This window comes from Bos grunniens, chromosome 7 (genome assembly GCF_055505025.1).
Source record: "Bos grunniens cultivar Pamir isolate PY7600 chromosome 7, Bosgru_T2T1.0, whole genome shotgun sequence".
Classification (NCBI taxonomy): Eukaryota; Metazoa; Chordata; class Mammalia; order Artiodactyla; family Bovidae; genus Bos; species Bos grunniens.
The window spans coordinates 50,703,549-50,724,172 of record NC_141171.1 but is presented as its reverse complement, the minus strand read 5'-3'; the positions used below and the strand labels follow the sequence as shown (position 1 = coordinate 50,724,172).

Genomic DNA, 20,624 nt, shown 5'->3' with positions numbered 1-20,624 from the left:
CATGCAAAATCGCTTTAGTCGTGTCCAACTCTGTGCAACCCCATGGACAGCAGTCCACCAGGCTCCTCTGTCCATGGAATTCTCTAGGCAAGAGTACTGGAGTGGGTTGCCATTTCCTTCTCCTTTAAGTACCTAGAGAAGGATAATACTATCTTTCATTGATTGTATGATTTTTTTTAATATACCTGACATCAAACTGCCTACTATAATCAATGGTATGTCAGCTTCATTGGCAATATCTTTTTTTCTTAGTAGTACAACCTTCAAGGCTTCCCTAGTGGCTCAGACGGTAAAGCGTCTGCCCACAATGCGGGTAGACCTGGGTTTGATCCCTGGGTTGGGAAGATCCCCTGGAGAAGGAAATGGCAACCCACTCCAGTATCCTTGCCTGGAAAATCCCATGGACAGAGGAGCCTGGTAGGCTACAGTCCATGGGGTCACAAAAAAGTTGGACATGATTGAGTGACTTCACTTCTACATCTTTCAATGGATAGCATCTTAGATTTAATGAAGTAAGGCACTTGAGAAGGCAGTAATAGTCTGATACTGCAGCCAAAGGATCCTATGAATACCTAACAAAGAACAAGTTTAGAATTTTGGCAATCAAGGACAAAGTAGAAAGTGCCTGAGTAAATGACAGTTATGATAGGAAAATCACAAGTCTTCCAGAAGACTAATTCTGTAATAATTAAGGGGACAAAAATATTAAGGAGGTACAAATGGTACCAGAAGCAAAACAGGCAAGTAGCGGCTTCTTGCTCTTGGAGCTGATGATGGCTGGTAGCTAAATTGTAAGGTTAGGTCAGACTCCACACAGGGTCTCTGTCAGGATCTGAAATTACCTCTCCTTTAATTACTGAGGCAGTGGTCAGTGTTCTTCCACACTCTATTTCCAAAATGAGCCTGGCATATAGCCAAGTAGATAGGAAGAGTCTATGCGCTTATTACATATGCCAAAAGATTTCAGTACTAAGCTCAGAAGAAAACACTGAAATAACTAAGAAAAGAGCTCTGTTCTTGGCATTCGAATAACCAGAATCTACACCAGTTGATTCCACCTCAGTTAACAACTACACAACAAACTAGAAACCTAAAGAACTCTTTTATGGCACTAATCACCATGTACCACAGTCCAAAGTCTGAGAAAATGGGGAAATAAACAAATGACATTATCACTATGTTGGTGTGCTTCTAGGCTACTTAAAAGTGGCAGGACAATGAGGACCTTAAAAAGAGTTAAAAACGACATCCTTTTTCTCATTATACTCCATAAAACCATGAGACCCTACTCGCCCCTAAAATAATTCACGTGTACTATTTTTAGTAGTAGCATATGGTTAAGTTCTGGTACTCAGATGCTTTGAAATATATAAATACTATTTAACTAGGGCTTCCCTTGTAGTTCAGTTGGTTAAGAGTCTGCCTGCAATGCAGAAGACCCGGGTTCAATCCCTGGGTCAGGAAAATCCCCTGGAGAAGGAAATGGCAACCCACTCCAACATTCTTGCCTGAAGAATCCCATGGACAGAGGAGCCTGGCAGGAGTTGTAAGTCCTGCATGGAGTCCTAAGTCCATGGAGTCGTAAGAGTCGGACATAACTTAGTGAGTAAACCACTATAAGACTGTAAATCCTCAAAACTTAAAAATAACACTTTCCATGGACTTTACTCTTCACTATTCCAAAGCACAGCTTCTGTTTCATGAGTTCTCTAACACCAACTCAAGGAGTTCACGACGATGAATCAGCATGTGCTCAGTTGCTCAGTCATGTCCAAGTCTTTGTGATCCCATGGACTGTAGCCCACCAATCTCCTCTGTCCATAGAATTTTCCAGGCAAGAATACTGGAGTGGGTTGCCATTTCCTTCTCCAGGTGATCTTCCCGACCCAGGGACTGAACCCAAGTCTGCTGTATCTACTGCACTGGCAGGTGGATTCTTTACCACTGCACCACCTGTTCAAGATGATGAATCTATCCACAGTTAAATCAGTCTTCCTACAGGTTGAAATCTCTATAAGATGTGACCAACACTCAAGTAAACTTAAATTGTACTCTGCTAGATGACTTGCTACATACTTGCTTGGGATTGTACTTTAGAACAACTATAAAGACAGATAAAAAAATGACTTGTCCATCCCTCAGGAACAGTCCAACCTCTAAAACATGACACTAAACAGTATTAACCAAAGCATGAATAGGTACATCTGAAGAAATGTCTTTTCAAAGTTACATTTTAAGTTAGCCTAGAGACAGGAGAGTTCTCTGTCCACATTAAAATCACTTGATATGCCATTTAATCAACTATATGCTACACAATAATAGAAACATGTACTACTATCTTGGGGAAGGTACTATAGTATCACGACAGTAAGAGAAAACAACGGTTTCCTTTTTGCTATGATGAAATTCTCAGTATAAAAGGATTTCCATTTTGTCTGCAGCAAAGATTAGGGGAGGGCCAGATAGAAAATTCAAGTCGATAGTTAGGCTGGAGAAAGGTTTGGTACTATTACCTGCTTCAAAAACATTTTAAATTCCTGATGTTAACAACAAAGCTTAGTTCTCCTAAGCAGTTTTTGATATGGCAGATCTGACCAATTAACCTACAGAGAATGTTTAACCTATATAGGCATTATAGTGGTGCTACTTGAGGATTCTGAGAGCACTTTTTAACAAAGAGGAGGTGACAGGCAGAAGTTGTTCTTTGTTATGGTAACAGGAAAAGTATGAAAACATTATGAATCAAGTAGAAAAGAAAAAAAACCCAGCATATCCTAGTCAGCCTTCGAAGAAGGCAATGGCACCCCACTCCAGTACTCTTGCCTGGAAAATCCCATGATGGAGGAGCCTGGTAGGCTGCAGTCCATGGGGTCATGAAGAGTCAGACACGACTGAGCGACTTCACTTTCACTTTTCACTTTCATGCATTGGAGAAGGAAAAGGCAACCCACTCCAGTCTTCTTGCCTGGAGAATCCCAGGGACCAGGGAGCCTGGTGGGCTGCCGTCTATGGGGTCGAGCAGAGTTGGACACGACTGAAGTGACTTAGCAGCAGCAGCAGAAGCAGTCAGCCTTATGTTATCAAGATCATGAGTTATGTGACAGTCTTGGAAAGAATAAGACTGGTAGTATAAAATTATTTGTTCCTACAACAAGAGTACAAACTTCTAGTTATTAGATAAATAAGTTCTGGGGATCTAATGCACACGGCAATTATAGTTAACAATACTGTATTATATATTTGAAACTTGCTAAGAGAGTAGATCTTAAAATGGTCCCAACCACAAAAAAAAAAGAAATAATTATAGGACATGATGGCAGTGTTAGCTAACACTATGGTGGTAATCTTTTTACACTATGTAAATATCAAATTCACACTGTATAAGAAACTTACACAATGTTATATATCAATTATATATTTTATTAAAAATAAAGCAGGTAAACAAAGAAACTTAGGTTATTTTGACAGGAAAAGACAAACCCCCAAGTAAACGGTTATATACCTCTTCTCAAAACAACCACATTTTTACATTTCACATCCAACAAGCCTTTCCCTTCCCCTCTACTCTTCCCTTCCTCCCTCCTATTGATTGGCCAAACAAATCTTCATAAAAAACTTCTCTGAATTAAAACTGGAAAAAATGTTATTAATAACTTAATATTACTCAACCATTCAGAACTGTTTTTAATGAATCCAAAGAAGCAAAATTCTACTACTACAGAATTAAATTTATAACAAGGGACCTTATCCAAGAAGTAAATATGCCAGTATAAGACAACGCTTACTACAACTTCTCTTGCAGTAAATAATCTCCAAAGATCCCAACAATTTTTCCTTCCCTGTAAGAATATACCACTTCTCTTATTAGGAAGTAGTCTATTTCCTTTCCTCCTGAATCCCAGCTGGCCTTGGATCTTGTTCAACCAAAAAAAAATTAAGCAAATATGACACTGCATCAGTTACAAGTCTAGTGTTGAGACTTGACAGCTTTTTTTTCTGCTCTTTCCACCACAGCAGCTCTAAGCCACCACACAGAAAGTCCAGGCTTTCTTGCTGGAAAGGCCATTTGGGGGACAGTGGTGCACACTGCAGCCAAGTCAGCATCAAGGCCCCAGACACATGAGAGAGATCTTCTTGGACCCTCTAACCTTGAACACAGCCACCAAGAATAACCGTGGCTGATAACACATGAAACAAAACCTTCAAGTCAATCCAGAATCCTAAGAAATAAATCACTGCTGTTTTATGTTTTGGAATCATTTGTTATACAGCAAAACTAACTGATAAATATCCCTAGGCAGCCTCTAAAAATAATAAGACTCAATGATAGATCCTTCCAACAATTATTACCATAGCAACTTCTCAGCAAAACAATACCAATTTCTAATTCTGCAACATACTGGAAAACAAACACACACACAACCCCCACCCCAAACTACCCTGCTACTGAAAGTTACTGGCCCAAGAAAGGTGGAAAGTCATGACAAAAGTAGTTTATTTCAAGTGATCCACATTCCTTCAGAATTGACATTTCAATATATTGCCCAGGGTTCTTTATAACACCAAATAATATTCATGAACTATTTTAAAAATATGTAAATGTCCAATACTTTTATCAGCCACATAAACAGAGTAAGATTCACAGGAGTTTTGTATGACTTTTAAAGTGTTTATTCTTTTAGAGTTATAATTCCCAGAAATTAAATTTTTGTGTAATACAACAGCATGTGTTTAGAAATATATACAGGAAGAACCACTGAATGTACCTCAGACTTCCTTATCTCAGGATTTCTCAATCTGGGAAATGACTGACATTTGGGGCAGGATAAATCTCTGTTGTGGGGGCCTGTCCTACACACTGTAGGATGTTCAGTAACTCCCTGGTCTCTATCTACTACATGTCAGTAGCACCCAGTAGCCTCCCATCTGTGACAGTTAAAAATGTCTACAACGCCAAACGTCACCTGGTAGGCAAAACTATCCCTACTGAGAACCAATGCATTATCTCTAAGTAACACATTCTGAATTCTTTACAGATAAAATGATATGACATTTGGGGTTGAGTTTGAAATAATCCACAAAGGTGGAAGAGGTAATCAAGAATAAACACAAAATGACGGGTGATGGGACACATGGTGATATGTTGTAGACTACTGAATGTCTGGATATATCTGAAATTTTCACTAAAATTTATTAGACACCTGGTGTCTCAGATGGTAAAGAGTATGCCTGCAATGTGGGAGACCGGGGTTGGATCCCTGCGTCTGGAAGATACCTGGAGAAGGAAATGGCAACCCACTCCAGTATTCTTGCCTGGAAAATCCTATGGACGGAGGAGCCTGGGGGGCTACAGTTCATGGGGTCACAGAGTCAGACATGACTGAGCGACTTCACATTTTTGTGTACCTTTATATAGCCTGTTATGGTCAAAATAATGAAAAATTTTAAAGAAAAAAGTTAATTTGGCATTATCTTACAAAAATAAAGAGCCTCTTTCTACAACCAAACACTCCTACTGACTATAAAGAGAAACTCTCACCTATGTGCATCAAGGCAACACTGAGCTTCAGCGTCTTTACTAATAAAAACTTGGAAACAAAATGTCTATTATAGGAGGAATAAATTTTAAATATATTGTTGGAATATTTATATTCATTGAAAATGCATGCTATTTAAAATGTATACATTTCCATAACATCTATGTAAATTGACAACATCCAAAGCAGTATTATATGTTGTTTATGGGTAAAAAGCTGAAAATAAAAACTAAAAATGACATCTAGATCACTTCCCTGATTCTACCAGTGATTGTCCTTCCCATCCAAGCAAACCAAAGGTTTGTTCTCCAGAGAAGATAAAACATAAGATCTCAGAACTCAGAGACATGGAGCATAGTTAATGGCATGAATGATGTATGGAAATCAGAAGGTTAAGTGAATGTTTACATACACACTTTGTCCTGAAAACATACACACAATGTCCTGAAAACATACACACAATGTCCTGAAAACATGGGAAGTTTGACCTGTACATTCCAGGCAGGAGATGAAAAGACCCTTCTCAAGAAAAACTGACCAGCACAAGATAAAGAGCTATATGACTCACTGACATCAGTGATTCATCTGGAGAATAGCCCTGCCAGCAAACCATAGAGTATCAGTTGCCAAACCTCACTCCCCTATGCTCAGACCCTTTAATCAGCTTTTTAATGCCCTATTCTAAAATAAGGATAAACAACAACAGTGAAAGAAACTGGCCATCTTCAACATCACTCAACATATAAAGACCAAAACAACGGGAAGAAAAAAAAAGCAGGAAAAAGCAAAGACCATGCAGGGAGAAGAAAAAAGTTAAAAACTATCATGAATATCTTTAAAGCTAAGAGAAGCTACTGCTTCTATGAAATAAGAGGAAAATCCTTAAAACAAGCAAGCAAGCAAACATTCTGAGAAAGTCTTTCCAAAAAACAGATAAAAGATAAACATGGAAAACAGAAAATATAGGAAAACTAGCTCAAACACTCCCCAAATTTACCTGTAGATTCCATACAATCTCCATCAAAATTCCAACTGCCATTAAAAAAAACCTAGCAGAACCTAAAATTCATAGGGAATGCATGGGATCTAAAAAACCAAAACAGTCTTGGAAAAGAACAAAGTTGGAGGAGTCACACTTTCAAATTCCAAAACCTAATACAAAGCTACAGTATTCAAGACAGTATGGTACTGGCATAAGAAAAGACATACAGATCAATGAAACAGAATTGAGAGTCCAGAAATAAACCCATATATTTATGGCCAATTGGTTTTTGACACAGCTGCCAAAACAATTCAATGCGGGAAAGAATGATCTTTTCAACAAATGGTGCTAAGACAACTGGATATTTACATGCAAAAATGAACTCAGATGCCTACTGAACACTAGATATAAACATTAACTTAAAATGGATCAAAGACCACCATCCCATTCCATCAGGATGGTTACTATTAAAAAAAAAAAGGGGGGGGGGGCCAACAAACCAACCAAAAACAGAAAATATAAGTGCTGGTGAGGATGTGGAGAAATTGAAACCCTTGTGTATCACAAGCAGGGAGGGGGAGCAAGGGCTAAATGTAAAACAGTAGAGCCACTGTAGAAAACAATACAGTAGTTTCTCAAAAATTAAAAAATAATCACCATATGATCCTGCAATTCCACTTCTTGGTATATACCCAAAATAACTGAAAGGAGGATCTTTTAAACATACACCCATGCTGACTGCAGAATTACTCAGAAGAGCTAAAATGTGTAAATAACCCAAGTGTCCAACAGCAAATAAATGGATAGGCAAACATGGTATAAACACACAACAGAGTACTAAATAGCCTTAAAAAGGAAGGAAATTCTGACACTATAGAAGAATCTTGAGGACACTGTGCTAAGTGAAAAAAATCAGTCACAAAAAGAGAAATACTACTTCCATGAGTAACCAAGTCAAAATCATAGAGAGATAAAGTACAATGGTGGGTTCTTAAAGGCTAGGGAGAAAGGTAACTTTTGAAAAATGAATTCGGGAGATAGCAATGGTTGTACAACAATACAAATATATTTACTAGCAATGAACTGTATATTTAAAAACAGTGAAAATGGTAAATTTTATATGTATTTTACAAAAATTAAAAATTGGAAAACACAGATCAAAGATCTAAATATAAGAGTTATAGCTAAAAAACTCTTAGAAGGAAATAATTTTAAAAATTTTAAATAAAATTACCATATGATCCAGCAATTCCACTCCTAGGTATATATCCAAGAGGAATGAAAATATGTTCACACAAAAATCTGAAGATAAATGTTCATAGCAGTATTATTCTTAATAGTTAAAAAATTAAAACAAACCAAATGCCCATCAACTGATAAACGGAAAAAGAAAACATGGTATATTCATACAATGGAATATTATTTAGTCAGAAAAAGGAATTAAGTACCGATACACGCTACAACTTGGATAACGTTGAAAACACTGCCTCAATGAAAGAAGCCAGATACAAAAGGTCATATGTTGTACGATTCTATTTATATGAAATGTCCATAATAAGCAAATCCATATAGACAGACCCAAAAAGACCAACTGAATGTCAAGCAAAACAAATGAAAATTGACCTACACACCAAACATCAGGAAATTTCACAATACTGGGGACAGAGAAAATCTGTAAGCTTCCAGAAAGGCAAGTAGTAACATATATAGGATCACGAATCAGAATAGTTTTGGACTTAACAGAAGCTAGAAGATAATGAAAATACTGATTATAAAAGTAAAAAGAGTGCCTCAGACTCTGAGATTCAAGTCATGTTCATGATTCAAATGCCAATACATTGTTACTTGTTCCTCAAAGTTTGAACAATTTTCTTAACCTTGTTATTAATGTTGTATGTAACCTCAGGAAACTGACCTACTATAACCTCAGTGATGATATATTACTGCCTTGATATAATGGGTAAAGTAGAGGAGGTTGCACAACCATCACTAACAACAATGTACTTTTATCGAAACATGATTATTTCTAAATATATGCAAAGACCCCAAGCTCATAAATTATCAAGAGAACCCATGGTTGCTGACTAAACTTTAACACTGAAGCTAAATTAGGTAGGTCTGAATCTTAAGCTGGATAGTAAGCGCCTAGGTGTTGGTCATTACCAGTATCTAAAACTTACATAATAAAAGATTAAGCTTCAGGATTTTAAATTATGATTGTTTCCAATTATTTCTAAGAATGGAGATGAGTTTACACAGGCTTCTGGAATTACCAAAATTGTTTCATAATAATAACACTAAACTAAAATTATGGTTTTAGTCTTTTCAAAAAAAGGACTACAGAAAATGCCATATTCTCTAACTGGGAAAAGTGCTATGTGGTCACAGTCACTAGACTTGATTTTTCCATATCTGTTTTAAAAAACAATTAGCACTACTATTTTAAAGTTTTTAATCTAAATATTTATGTCAAATAAGTCCTGTATTTTGTTTTTTAAAAATAGGGAGGCTATCCACACTGGGATAGGCCTAACTCAGGGCAGGATGTCCAAGTCAGGAAGGACGGAGTTAAGAAGGGCACCCCTAGGAGAGAGGGGAGCAAAGAACAGTATCTATGCAGGAGGGCCACAGCAATGGGAAGTTGATTATACACAGAGGAACTGATCAAATGAGTAATTACATTAATGAAAGCCAAGTTTTTCACTGTAAGAAAAGGAATGTCAATATCGAAAAGAAAAAATACAGGATGAATCCTATGGTACTGGACTGGAATTAAGATTCATCAGTGTAAATTCATGGTCTCTGATACACAGAGAGAAAAGCAAATCTACACATTCACATATTCCCTAGCTACATCCACTAATTACACTGAGAAAGTGTGGAAACAGTGAGATTCCAAAAGCAATCAGCATACCTAGATGATTACAGAGCTGGAGCAGGGAAAGTGTAAGAAAAAGGAGGAAACATCTTTTGTGCCAGAACTTAAAGAAGTGCTCAACTGATGGGGAAAAAAGCAAACTGGGGACAAGTTGAGCATTAAAGTAAATGATAGTAATCTAGTATAACTCACATGAATTAAAAACAAGAAAGCACGAGTTCACACAAATATAAATTTTAAAATGAATAAATTAAAACTTCTGAGTAAGCGCATGGTACCCAAATTGGCTCCCAGTGATCTTTAACTCCTGGTATTCACTCCCATATTCACTCCTCTGCCACACCGCCCTGGGGGGGAATCTGTGAGGTCAACAGAACACAGTAGAAGTCATGGTATGTTGCTTCTGAGATTAAGTTAATAAAAGATACTCCAGCTTTCACTTGGCTGCTCCATCTCTGGCAGATCACTCTGAGGGAACCCAGCGCTATGTCTCAAGTACACTCAGGCAGCCCTCAGTGGGGAGAAATGTATGTGGGGAGGAGATGAATCTTTAAGTCCAGCAACCCATAAAGAACTGAGATCTGCCAATAACCACGGGACCCTGAGCCAGAACCACCCAGCTCTAAGCAGCTAAGTTTTAGGGTATTTTCTTATGCAGCAATAGATAAATTAAAAAAAAAAAACAACACAGAAGAAGTACATATATTCAAAGTGTCTCTGAACAAATTATTTACTCATTATAAAGGGGAAAAAAAGTAACTTCATAGTATGAAACCCTGGTAGATACCCCCTTAATCAAGTGGCAGAAGTGAAAATTCTCCATAATGGGTCAAACTAAAATTGAATAGTACCTGACAGGATGGAATGAAAAAAATGAACCAAAATCACACATCACTAGATAGGATGCAGAGAGGGAAAGAGTAATGCTTCTGTGACATTCCTATCAAAGATGCGTGACCTAAACCTAATCTTGAGGAAATAGCAGAAAAACACAAACTGAGGGACATTCTACAAAATAACTGGATTCTAATCTTTAAAAGTGTCAAGGCCATGAAGCAAAGGAAAGACTAAGGAACCAAAGGAAACTAAACGAGTAACTATGGACTGGATCCTTTTCTACAAAGCACATTATTGGAACAACTGGAAAAACTTAAACGGGGTCTGAGGATCAGATTGCAGTAATATTTCAATGGAAATTTCCTAATTTTGATGTCCATGTTTGTAAGAAACATACATTAAAGTATTCAGGGTTGATGAGTCATCATGTTGGTACCTTACTCTGAAATAGTCAAAGAAAAAGATGTTCTAGGTATTGTATTTGCAACTCCCTGTAGGTCTGAGACTGTTTCAGAATTTTAGAAAGTTAAAAACAGAAAAGCCTAAAGGCAACTACAATCTAAAACAGTCATTTATTAGAATTTGGGGATTAGATGGTACACTGCATTGAATGCTCCTCAAAATGACATGTGACACATCTTAATTCCTATCACCTATAAATGTTACTTTAGTTAGAAAAAGGGTCTTTGTAAACATACTTAAAATTAAGGATCTTGAGATAAGATCATCCTAGATTACCTGGATGGGCCCTAAGTATCCTTTTAAAAGACAAAAGAGAAACCACACACAGAGAAAGTAGTGTGAAGACAAGGCAGAGACTGAAGTGATGTGGCCACAAACCAAGGAATGCTTACAGTCACCAGAAGCTGGAAGAAGGAAGGAAGGATTCTCCCACATAGCTTCCAGAGGGTGTGTGGCTCTGCTGGTATGCTGATTTTGGATTTTTGGCCTCCAAAACTGTGAGAGAATAGATTTCTGCTGTTTTAAGCTACTCAGTAATTTATTGTGTCATTTATTACAGCAGCCCTACGAAGCTGATACAGCTGGTGTACATGAGGACATTTAATCTAAAGAAAATCACTCACTCCCAATAGTATACTATTATTTTAAGAAATCTATTTCTAAACTATTATCACTGTGGCTTCTGTAAAATTCAGCTTTGATTTCAAATTTTTTTATCTGATATAGGCCCTTAAAAAGTTGACGAAGGAGTGTTATGATTTAAACAGGTACTGACGTTCTGCAAGTGGCGGGGGCGGGGAGGGGTATGTGCTCAAAGGACAGAAGCAGATACTTCTATCACAAGATACTGTTAAGAAAATTGTTCTTACATCTAAGCTTACAAAAACATCACATGTACTGGAAATATATTAAGATTACAATAGATAGTTTATTGAAGAAAAAATTTGGAATTCAATCCCTTTTTCCGATTAGAAGTATTATAAAACATAATTTTTACAACATCAGGGTGTACATTTTTTTCCTTCTTTTTTGACTGGGGTGGCAACAAAGTAAAATGGAAAACACTTACCACTGACACCATCTAAGATTTCAAGATTCTGCCAATTTCACGGGTCAACATTACTGGGCAATTAAGCCAGTGGTAATTAATATTAACAACTATCTTTTATGTGGTCCATATTTCCTTTCTACTCATCCCTTACAGGCTTGCAAAGTATATGACATTATCCTCATTCTATAGGCAAGAAAGCTGAGACCAAAGAAAATCAGTGAAGTAACTTGCCTAAGGCCACACACACAGGGTTAGAACATGACTGAGTAGACATGGAGCTCCAAAATTCTACTAGTTTTTCCACCATACTACTTGCTGTTGACATTCACTAAATGCTGCTGGCAAAAACTGAATGCCTACTATGTGTCAGGTACTGGGAATATAATGAATAAGACAGGGACTTTGCCCAGAAGAATTCAGTCTAGAGGGGGTAATAATCAATCATGTCTATATACTAAGAAACAGTTCTATAGTAGAACCCTATTGCCTGCATGCCTGGGGCATGCTTCACAGAGAAGTGGTCTGTTGGATATCCAAGGATGAATAAGAATTCAGAAGGAGGAGGGGGTGGGTTGAGAAGGCATACAGAAAAGCACAAAGACTAAAGGAAAATAATTCTGAGAACTGTTTCAATTACAGTAGTATTTCTTATGAGATGCTAACATGTATTACAGGGATAAAGATGGCAATATTTTTGTCCTAAATTTTACCTATCTTTAATACATGTTTTTAAGAAATACTACATATTTACACTAATATAAAGCAGTAATATGCCTCAAGAAATTTGCACACTACAAAGCAAATTATATCTATGCTCTGATGCACAAACAGCATTTAACCATGGGTATTATCTATTTAACTTCAGTGATTTATTCTGATTATAATACACATTTGAAAAGTTATTTAATCAAAGCATATTGAACACTAATATTTCTACTATACCAATTCATTCCCTATGGGCCTATAGCTAGAATATGGAAGTTTTAAAGGAAAAGCAGAGTCCTTTCTTAAACCCAAAAATAACAGATTATTTTAAAATAAAGATAAGTAAAGCAAATACTTTTTTTTTTAATTAAGTGACCTGTCTGTCCATGAGACAATAATGTTGGTAGTAGTCTAACTGCATGAATATTGCAAAATATGCAACTTTAATTCTTTCTTTCGCTGCAGTGCACCTGTTTAAAACAAATGTCGCAGTATACTGTAATGAAAACAACACAGAGTAACACATCTTTTTTTGGCCACACTAAGTGGCTTGTGGGATCTTAGGTCCCTATCCAGTGATTGAACCCAGGTGAAAGTGGGTGTGAAATGAGCAGTGAAATTGAGGGGTCCTAATTACTGGACCACAGGGAATTCTCAAGAGTAACACATTTAATGCAGCATCTGATGATGATCCCTTTTATTTTCTTAAAATACTCTTCTTAGTTGTTACTTTACAGCAAAATGACAGTGAACAATACTTCCTCTTAATGTATTTTGTTTGTAAATAATTTCCCTATTTTTGTGCTTGTAATATTATATATTAATTTATCTGGGGTCATGTGTGCTGTCAATTTTAATCCAAGTATACATTATTTCATGAACTCTTATTTGTATCCATCAATAATATTAATTTAAAATTATTCTAAAAAAGTTAGGAAACACTAACTTTATTAGAACACTAGATATGCAGAAGGAGGAAACAGTTTATCAGAAGCCGAGGGAAATGAGTAATAATCACATCAACTGTTACAGAAATTAAATAAAAACTGAGGTATCCATTGCATCTGGCAATAAAGTAATCATCAGTGACCTTACTGAACAGTTCCAAAACAGTGAATAGACACTATTCTGTCAAGAATTTTGGCACTGAAATGTCAGAGATGGAAGCGTTAAAGAAGAGGAAGGAAAGGAATCAGCTCTAGTTGGGGAGAGGAGGTTAAAAGCTTTTTTTTTTTTTTTAAGGAGGAAAGTCTTAAATAAGTTTGGATACTGAGAGGAGTCAAAGAAGAGAGAACTAGGAGAACAGGGACAATTACTAGAGAGCAAGGACCTGGCAAAAGAATAGGATGAATAGCAAAAGTTAGCTTGCAATGGGAAAAGCAGAGCTTCTCCAGAGACAACAGGGAAGAAGAGTGATGGCCAAGATATATTTGGAGCAATGGTTGGCTCCCTGGTCAAGACTGAATGCATCTGAATCCTGGCTCCTCATATCATAGCCATATAATCACAGGCAAGTTTGTTTACTTCTCCAAGCCTCCATTTTCTCTTCTAACCTGAGAACAGAATTCTCACAGGGTTGTTCAGAAGATTCAGTCATTCTGAATGATGCACACTGAGTACTCTGAAGATTGTAGCTGTGAGGTCTGGTTTTTCTTTTTTCTTTTTAAAGTCTTCAAAGGAAATTTTGAAAGGATTCATGCAGATTTCTATTTTCTCTACAGAATAGGTAATTGGGTCACCTACTGAGATTAAAACAGAGTGTTTAAGGAGGTAGGACAGTGATTCTTAGTCTTTTGGAGAGATTAAAAAACCCATTTGACTATGATGAAAGATATACGGAGGATAGAACACCCAAAATTTGCATAGTTTCTTATTTTTCTGCTTTATGGGAATTAAAACACTGAAAAACAAAACAAAAATGGCATTGTTTTAAGGGAATTCATAGACACCTCTCCAACAATAAAAAGAGATGCCAAAGGTAAAATCTTCTGGTTCCAGAGCATAAATACTCAATTGTTTGAACAAAAGAAAAAATTGCATTCCCTGGGATTACACCCCTAATGACTGTGTAAGGGTACAGTGCCTGCCAGAAAAGACACTGAGCAGTCAAGAAATCCAGGTTCTTAATCCGGCCCTACTAAGTCACATGGCCTTTTTAGGCCGTAGCTCTGAGATGTGATGCAGAGCTAAAATTTTATGATTCTATTACTTGAAATCTCACTTGATTGTGTATACTGAAGAAGAAACGGTACTTTATTTTTCTATGTAATATTTTTAACATGGTTTTGAAGGTTAGCCTGGGAACCTCACCACCGAAACTTTATTTCTACAGAAAAAACAAGTGTGCGCCTTCAATTTTGGGATGAGGCTGCAAAGGTTGCTGGCAGCATCAAGCATGAGTCAGGTATTCCTATCCTGAGAACTGCCTAGGATATTTTAGCAGCCTTCTCTCTCTGGACTAAAATATCCAGAATTGGACTTTGTCAAAACTTCCTCCTTGTCAGTCAGCAGTACAGTAATACACTTTGGGAGATTTTAAACACCCACACACCCACCCCACTTTGGGAGACTTACACACACACATACACAACCCCCCCCACCCCCACACACCCCTAGATTTATGAAGTTAATGAAGGCTGTTTAAATTATATTTAAATAGCAACCCCAAACGAGCCAAAGAAAGTTTCTCAACTCAACAAACCTTTGTGAAGCAACGAATCGTTTCTAAAGGAAAAAAAAAATCTTCCCAGAGATTTCAAGAAGCTTATCTTGTGGAATAAGAAGGGATGTCTGTTTTCCAATATATAACTAATACAGTCATCTTCTGTCAACCACTTATTATATTAAAGTTCCAAATACTCCACAAGACTATTTGCTAATTTGTTTCATCATTTTGACTGGAATAAACTGAATCCTTACCTCTGATAAGATTAATGTAATGTATCATATCACACTTCTATTTTAAAATAATCTTGAAACTAGTACTATTATGATATTACAACTCCCTTCCCATATCCTTAAAATTCATCCTTTGGTAACTGGCAATCGTAGATATTTTGAAAGTATGTAGTCTACAGAAAGATGATTCATAACATGAAACAGATTACAATGAAGAGTAAGTTGTAAGCATCTGCCTGGGATCAATGTGTCTACTAAACTGGTTTTTCCTACAACCATAACCATACAAAACTTCACTGAAGAAGTTAACTAAAAGTTTACCCCAAAAATTACTTAATTGTGCCTATTTACATAAAGCAGTACTTCCAAACTTTGAAAAAGACAGAAAGTATGGTTCAAATGATTTAATCCTTACGTTCCTGGTTACTTGCTGAACCTCAATCTTTTGTTAATTTTAATTCATACATTAAACTGGTACCTACCAATCTACCAAAAAAAGTGTGGAGGTGTCTTTTGGTTTTGCTGTCCTTGTTTTTAATTTGAATTGGTTGCCAGAACTCTGGTTTTGTGGCTTACCTCAAAAAAAAAAAAAAAAAAAATCTGGTAACTTTGGGCACAGATCCTGGCAATAGCAACATTTGGAGGGAGCTGAATAGCAGCTGCCCTCTTCTAAAAGCACGTGCAATTTCTAGTTCCCTCCAATTCCCTTTGCTCACTTTGGTTACCTGCCTAGTCATCAGAGTTTGAAATTTTATTTTACTGGAATATTAACTAACTGACTGGGGTTTTCAGGAAATTTAAGACGCTTTAATCATAGAAATACAGTAAATCAAGCGGTAGTCCTGGCATTAAAGCTATGTATACCAAATGTTAATTATATCTAGCAGGACATCATTAAAATGTACAAGTCACTATTATTGTTAAGAGCTTTTAGTATCCTAACTTTGGTCTGTCTTCAATTCCTCATGATATTTAGCCTTTTACTCCTCCTCAAAATAAAGAAATTTACCCTGTATTTCAATATTGTGGCACTGTAAGAGCACAAAAAAGCCTCCTGCACTGTATAACAAAAGTAAAGAAGAAAAACAGGAAGCAAGTTTAAAAAAAAGGTCTCTGATCAGTCAAACAGACCACACAGTTCACAAAACACATGAAGCCCTCTTCACTCAGAGCCTACTGGATCTTATTTTAGACATAATTTTAATAAGCTCAGTGATCTGGTTTCCCAGCCCACAACAGATGAGACGCAGCCAACTGGAAAAAGGCTGGGGGTGGTGCTGCTAGAGGCAGACACTCAAAGCATCAAAATCAAAGCTGAAGACCCATAATGTCAGCAGAAAACCTCAAAATGTAGCAGGCTGGGGCCATTTGGTGTAGATACAAACCATACCAAAGGGTCCCAAACCCTTCATGGAACCATAATGGATGTTCAAAATGAAAACTCTTTGGTAAACTCTGTTAAAGCATATACGACCTTAAAGTTTCTATCAAAATAAAGTCCATCAAGAGCTTTTTCCAAAAAAGTCATGGCATTTAAAGGACTGTGAGATTCACACAACACTATTACCCTTTGTCAATGAAACACAAGACAAAGAATTCCTGAAGCTGCCTTGGTCAAAAGTATTTGTTCTTAATAAAATTTTATTAGAACCCAGATGCAGTAGTTCATGCTATCCGAAGTTGTGAGGTATTTAAACAGAACTACTTTCTCAGAGAGTAGTAACTGGGAAGATTCAAGACTAAGACCAATTATGTAAGCCAAGTCTGTCTTTGGGGGACTGCACCGCAGATACATTACTAGTGCTGAGGGTGAGATAGGACTGGTCTTATCCATAGCTAGGTTAAGTCTGTATTCAATTTAAAATTAGTGTTATACAAAATGCTTGGGGGAAAAAAATCTTCATTTTATTTTCACAATATTATTGACTAGTATGTATACCAAAAATTAAGTTTATTTTTCAAATCCCTGGCAGTCTAAGTTGAGCCATACTTCGAGGACAGTTCTAGATTATAAACCAGGTGAAAAAAGGTTAATAAAAAAACTTGAGTTTTAAAAGTTCAAATAATCATGGTATACACTTGATTTTTCTTACTAAAATTTTAATAAAGGTATCTTTTAGAGAAAAATCTAGCAAACATGCATTATCTCAAAAGAAGGCAAGGAAGACGATTAAAATGCATGTTTTGAGTGCTATTTCCTTCTCTAAAAAAACCTCCACAGCACACATATCACTCAGAGTAGAGATTAAGGGCTATATCTCTTGATCTGTAAGTGATCACACATTATATTTATTCTTCTTCAGGTTTTAAAAGTGCACAATCTTCTACAAGTATAATCTCAAGTTGATAACTTCTCAATTAGTCCTCAAGAATCTATTAACTCCTTCAAGCCTTAAAAATGCTATTATTTACTTGCATAACTTGTCCTCAGTGTGCTCCTGCCCCTTAAAAAGTTTCAAAAGAGCTCTACTTAGGGATGAGCTTCTTTTAACAAACAACCTGCTTCACTTTAGTACAAGATTTACTGTCTAAAGTCTGCCCTTTTTCATTTGATAGAAATCAAAGTCAAAAGAAGTTGGTGAGGATCTAACCTAATTTACAATAACCACTGGGATTAATTCCACAGGAAAGGTCTTTGATCAAGAATAAAACCAGGACCAACTGCTGAACTCAAGTGTTTAAACTGACCAGATCTCCATTTTTACTGAGTTAAATGCAAGGTGAAAATTAGTTCTCTTCCCCCTTGCATCTCCATCCCATCCTAGATAATGTATCCCAGGATCTACTACTTACTGGCTAGAGGTTTAGTACAGCCTCTCCAAGTAGCCAAGTCAAACACGAAACAAATCATCAGTGCCGCTTCCCCCCTCTAAGTAAAAAAGATAGTGAGAGATAATAGGAGGTTATAATATTAGAAGGAAGCGAAAAAACCCTAAATTTTAAGCGAAGTCCATAATCTAGAAGCAATATTACAAAAGCTTCCGTAGAGACAACTACAGATAACCCTTCATTTTAAAGGGCAAAGAAATCTTTTCTAATGGAAAAATCTAGCAAAATCCCTTTTACATTAAAAGGATCTCCCAGAAAACATCACCTAATTTAAGCGTTAAAACCCATTTTGCGAAGAGAATGTAAAAGGAAACTTTGTGAAATTCTCTCCAGTGGTTTTCAAATGTTCAGGTTTCTACCTCTACCCTTGACAATACCCTTTCTATTAAATCCACTCCTGCAAACTGAAGTATGTTTCTGACTACATTTGGCAACCTCACGGAATAAAATGCTTCTCCCTCCACCTCCCTCCTTCCTTATAAAAGTCATGCTTATTTCCTCAACTTCCTACTTAGTTTCTGGACGAGCAGAGTGGACGGAAGCGTGCGGCCGCTAAACGGCAAGCGAACTCAAGAAATATTTCTGGATCGGACAAAAAGGTTTCCTCATACGGGTCCCAAGCTCAAGGGGTTCTGCGGAGTGAACCTAGGCAGGTGGGGATAGGGGGTGCACAGGCGGAGATGGGGCACAGAGCCCTTTCGACCTCCGTCGATGGGGCCTTCCAACGCCCCAGTTCCAGCACCCCCTCCTGGCACAGCCGGACAATGGCCCTCTGGCACAGCAGTCCCAGGCCGGGGAGAGGCCCTGGGACTCCATACCACGCGGGGCCTAGAAAGGAGGCCGGGAAGGAACGTTGAACCGGCGAGCATACCTCCGGCCTAAGTGCGGGCAGCGCGCCGGGGCCTCTACGGGCGCCATCACTGGGAGTGGGGTGTGAAGGCCGCCCGGCCGGGCCATCGCCAACAGCCCGGTCCGAAGAAGCCGGGAGTCCGGCGGAGAAGACGGCGGGAAGTGCAGGCCGCAGCCAGCTCGGCGGACCCGCCTAGCTGCCCGAACACACAGCCGATCCCTGGCCGCTTACCTTATGGATTCTCTTCAGAGCCATCGTGGGAGGTGGGTGGCGGCGGCCCCGGGGCGGGGACGGGGGCAGGGGAGGGACGGGGAAGGGGCGAGGGGGCGCGAGGCCTCCTCGGTGATTGCGGATCGGCCGGAGAAGATGGGGAGGGCCGGAGAAGATGGGGAGTTCCGGAGCGCGGGTCCGGCGGGACGGACTTAGGGCCGGGGCCAACTCGGCTCCTGAGCCTGCCGCAGCGGTCACCGCATCACCCGGCGGCGGCCCCTTTATGCGCTGCCGCCCGAGCCGCCGCCGCCGCCGCTGCCGCCGCCACCGCGGTAGCTGCCTCTTCCTTCTAGGCTCAGCGCCGCCTCCTCAGCCGCCGCGGATCCCTCCGCCGGGGAGCAAGAGCTCAGGCCTCGGGCTCGGCCGGCGGCTCTGGGTAGGACAGCCGGAGGGACTGCCTGCTGCAGGTGGACCGAGAGACGCGCGGGCGGGCGGCGCCGCCGGGGTGGGGCAGCCGGAGCGCGGGGTGGGCCCAGGACGAGGGGCAGGTCGGGAGAGCGGGGATTGGCGGGCCGGGGGAAGGGAGGGCCGGGCCGCGCCGGCGGCGGAGGGATACGGGCCGCCCCTGTGTACCTCACGCGCCGTCGCTGTCGCTGCCGCGGACGGCGAGAGGATGACGCCGCGAAGCGCAGAGGAGAAATCTCGCGAGACCTGTGGCGCGGGTCGCAGAGGCTTGCCAGTAGTGGTCCTTGATCGCCTTGCCTGTGGGCTCTCGGCTCTCATTCGCGTGATACATGAGATGAATAAACGTTTAAAAGCGAATGTTTTCCAGATCACTCGACCGTCCCCATAGCATAAACCTACCGGGGAAGAGCACGTAGGGCCATAGGAGGAAAGGACTTGTCCAAGGTCACACAGCTCCACAGTGGCATAGCTTGGGACTTCCCTCAAGTCTAGAGTCTGGTCAAATCTCTCTTGGGAAGCCGCGTGATAACAGCCTGGGCACCTGCGGGACTATGGTTCTACATGCACACCGCCGGCAGCCCTGAGATGGTTTTCCCCAGGAAGGCCCCAAGTAAGTGACAATTTTAATGTCTCCCAGTCTCTGGCTTGTCAGGAGAGGTGCTCCACTTGAATTGTTACAAATAAGCAATAAAGCTGTTCAGTTCAGTTCAGTCGCTCAGTCGTGTCCCAACTCTGCGACCCCATGAATCGCAGCACGCCAGGCCTCCCTGTCCATCACCAACTCCCGGAGTTCACTCAAACTCAAGTCCATCGAGTCGGTGATGCCATCCAGCCATCTCATCCTCTGTCGTCCCCTTCTCCTCCTGCCCCCAATCCCTCCCAGCATCAGGGTCTTTTCCAATGAGTCAGTTGTTCGCATG

The 20,624-nt window shown here is 39.3% G+C and overlaps 1 protein-coding gene across 3 annotated transcripts in view; it reads right to left on the bottom strand.

The window, feature by feature from the left end:
• The window catches only part of UBE2D2 (ubiquitin conjugating enzyme E2 D2), a 42,473-nt gene extending 22,859 nt beyond the window's left edge, over nt 1-19,614 (bottom strand). For 2 of the 3 annotated variants that reach the window (XM_086411959.1, XM_086411961.1), the window contains exon 1: nt 19,261-19,614. In XM_086411959.1, coding sequence (XP_086268085.1) covers nt 19,261-19,284 — 24 coding nt within the window. In that variant the 5' untranslated portion in view covers nt 19,285-19,614. Of the gene's footprint in view, nt 1-18,143; nt 18,220-19,260 lie in introns of those variants that run through there. The other variant, XM_086411962.1, reaches the window with a different exon arrangement.
• Between the last annotated feature and the right edge of the window lie 1,010 nt (nt 19,615-20,624).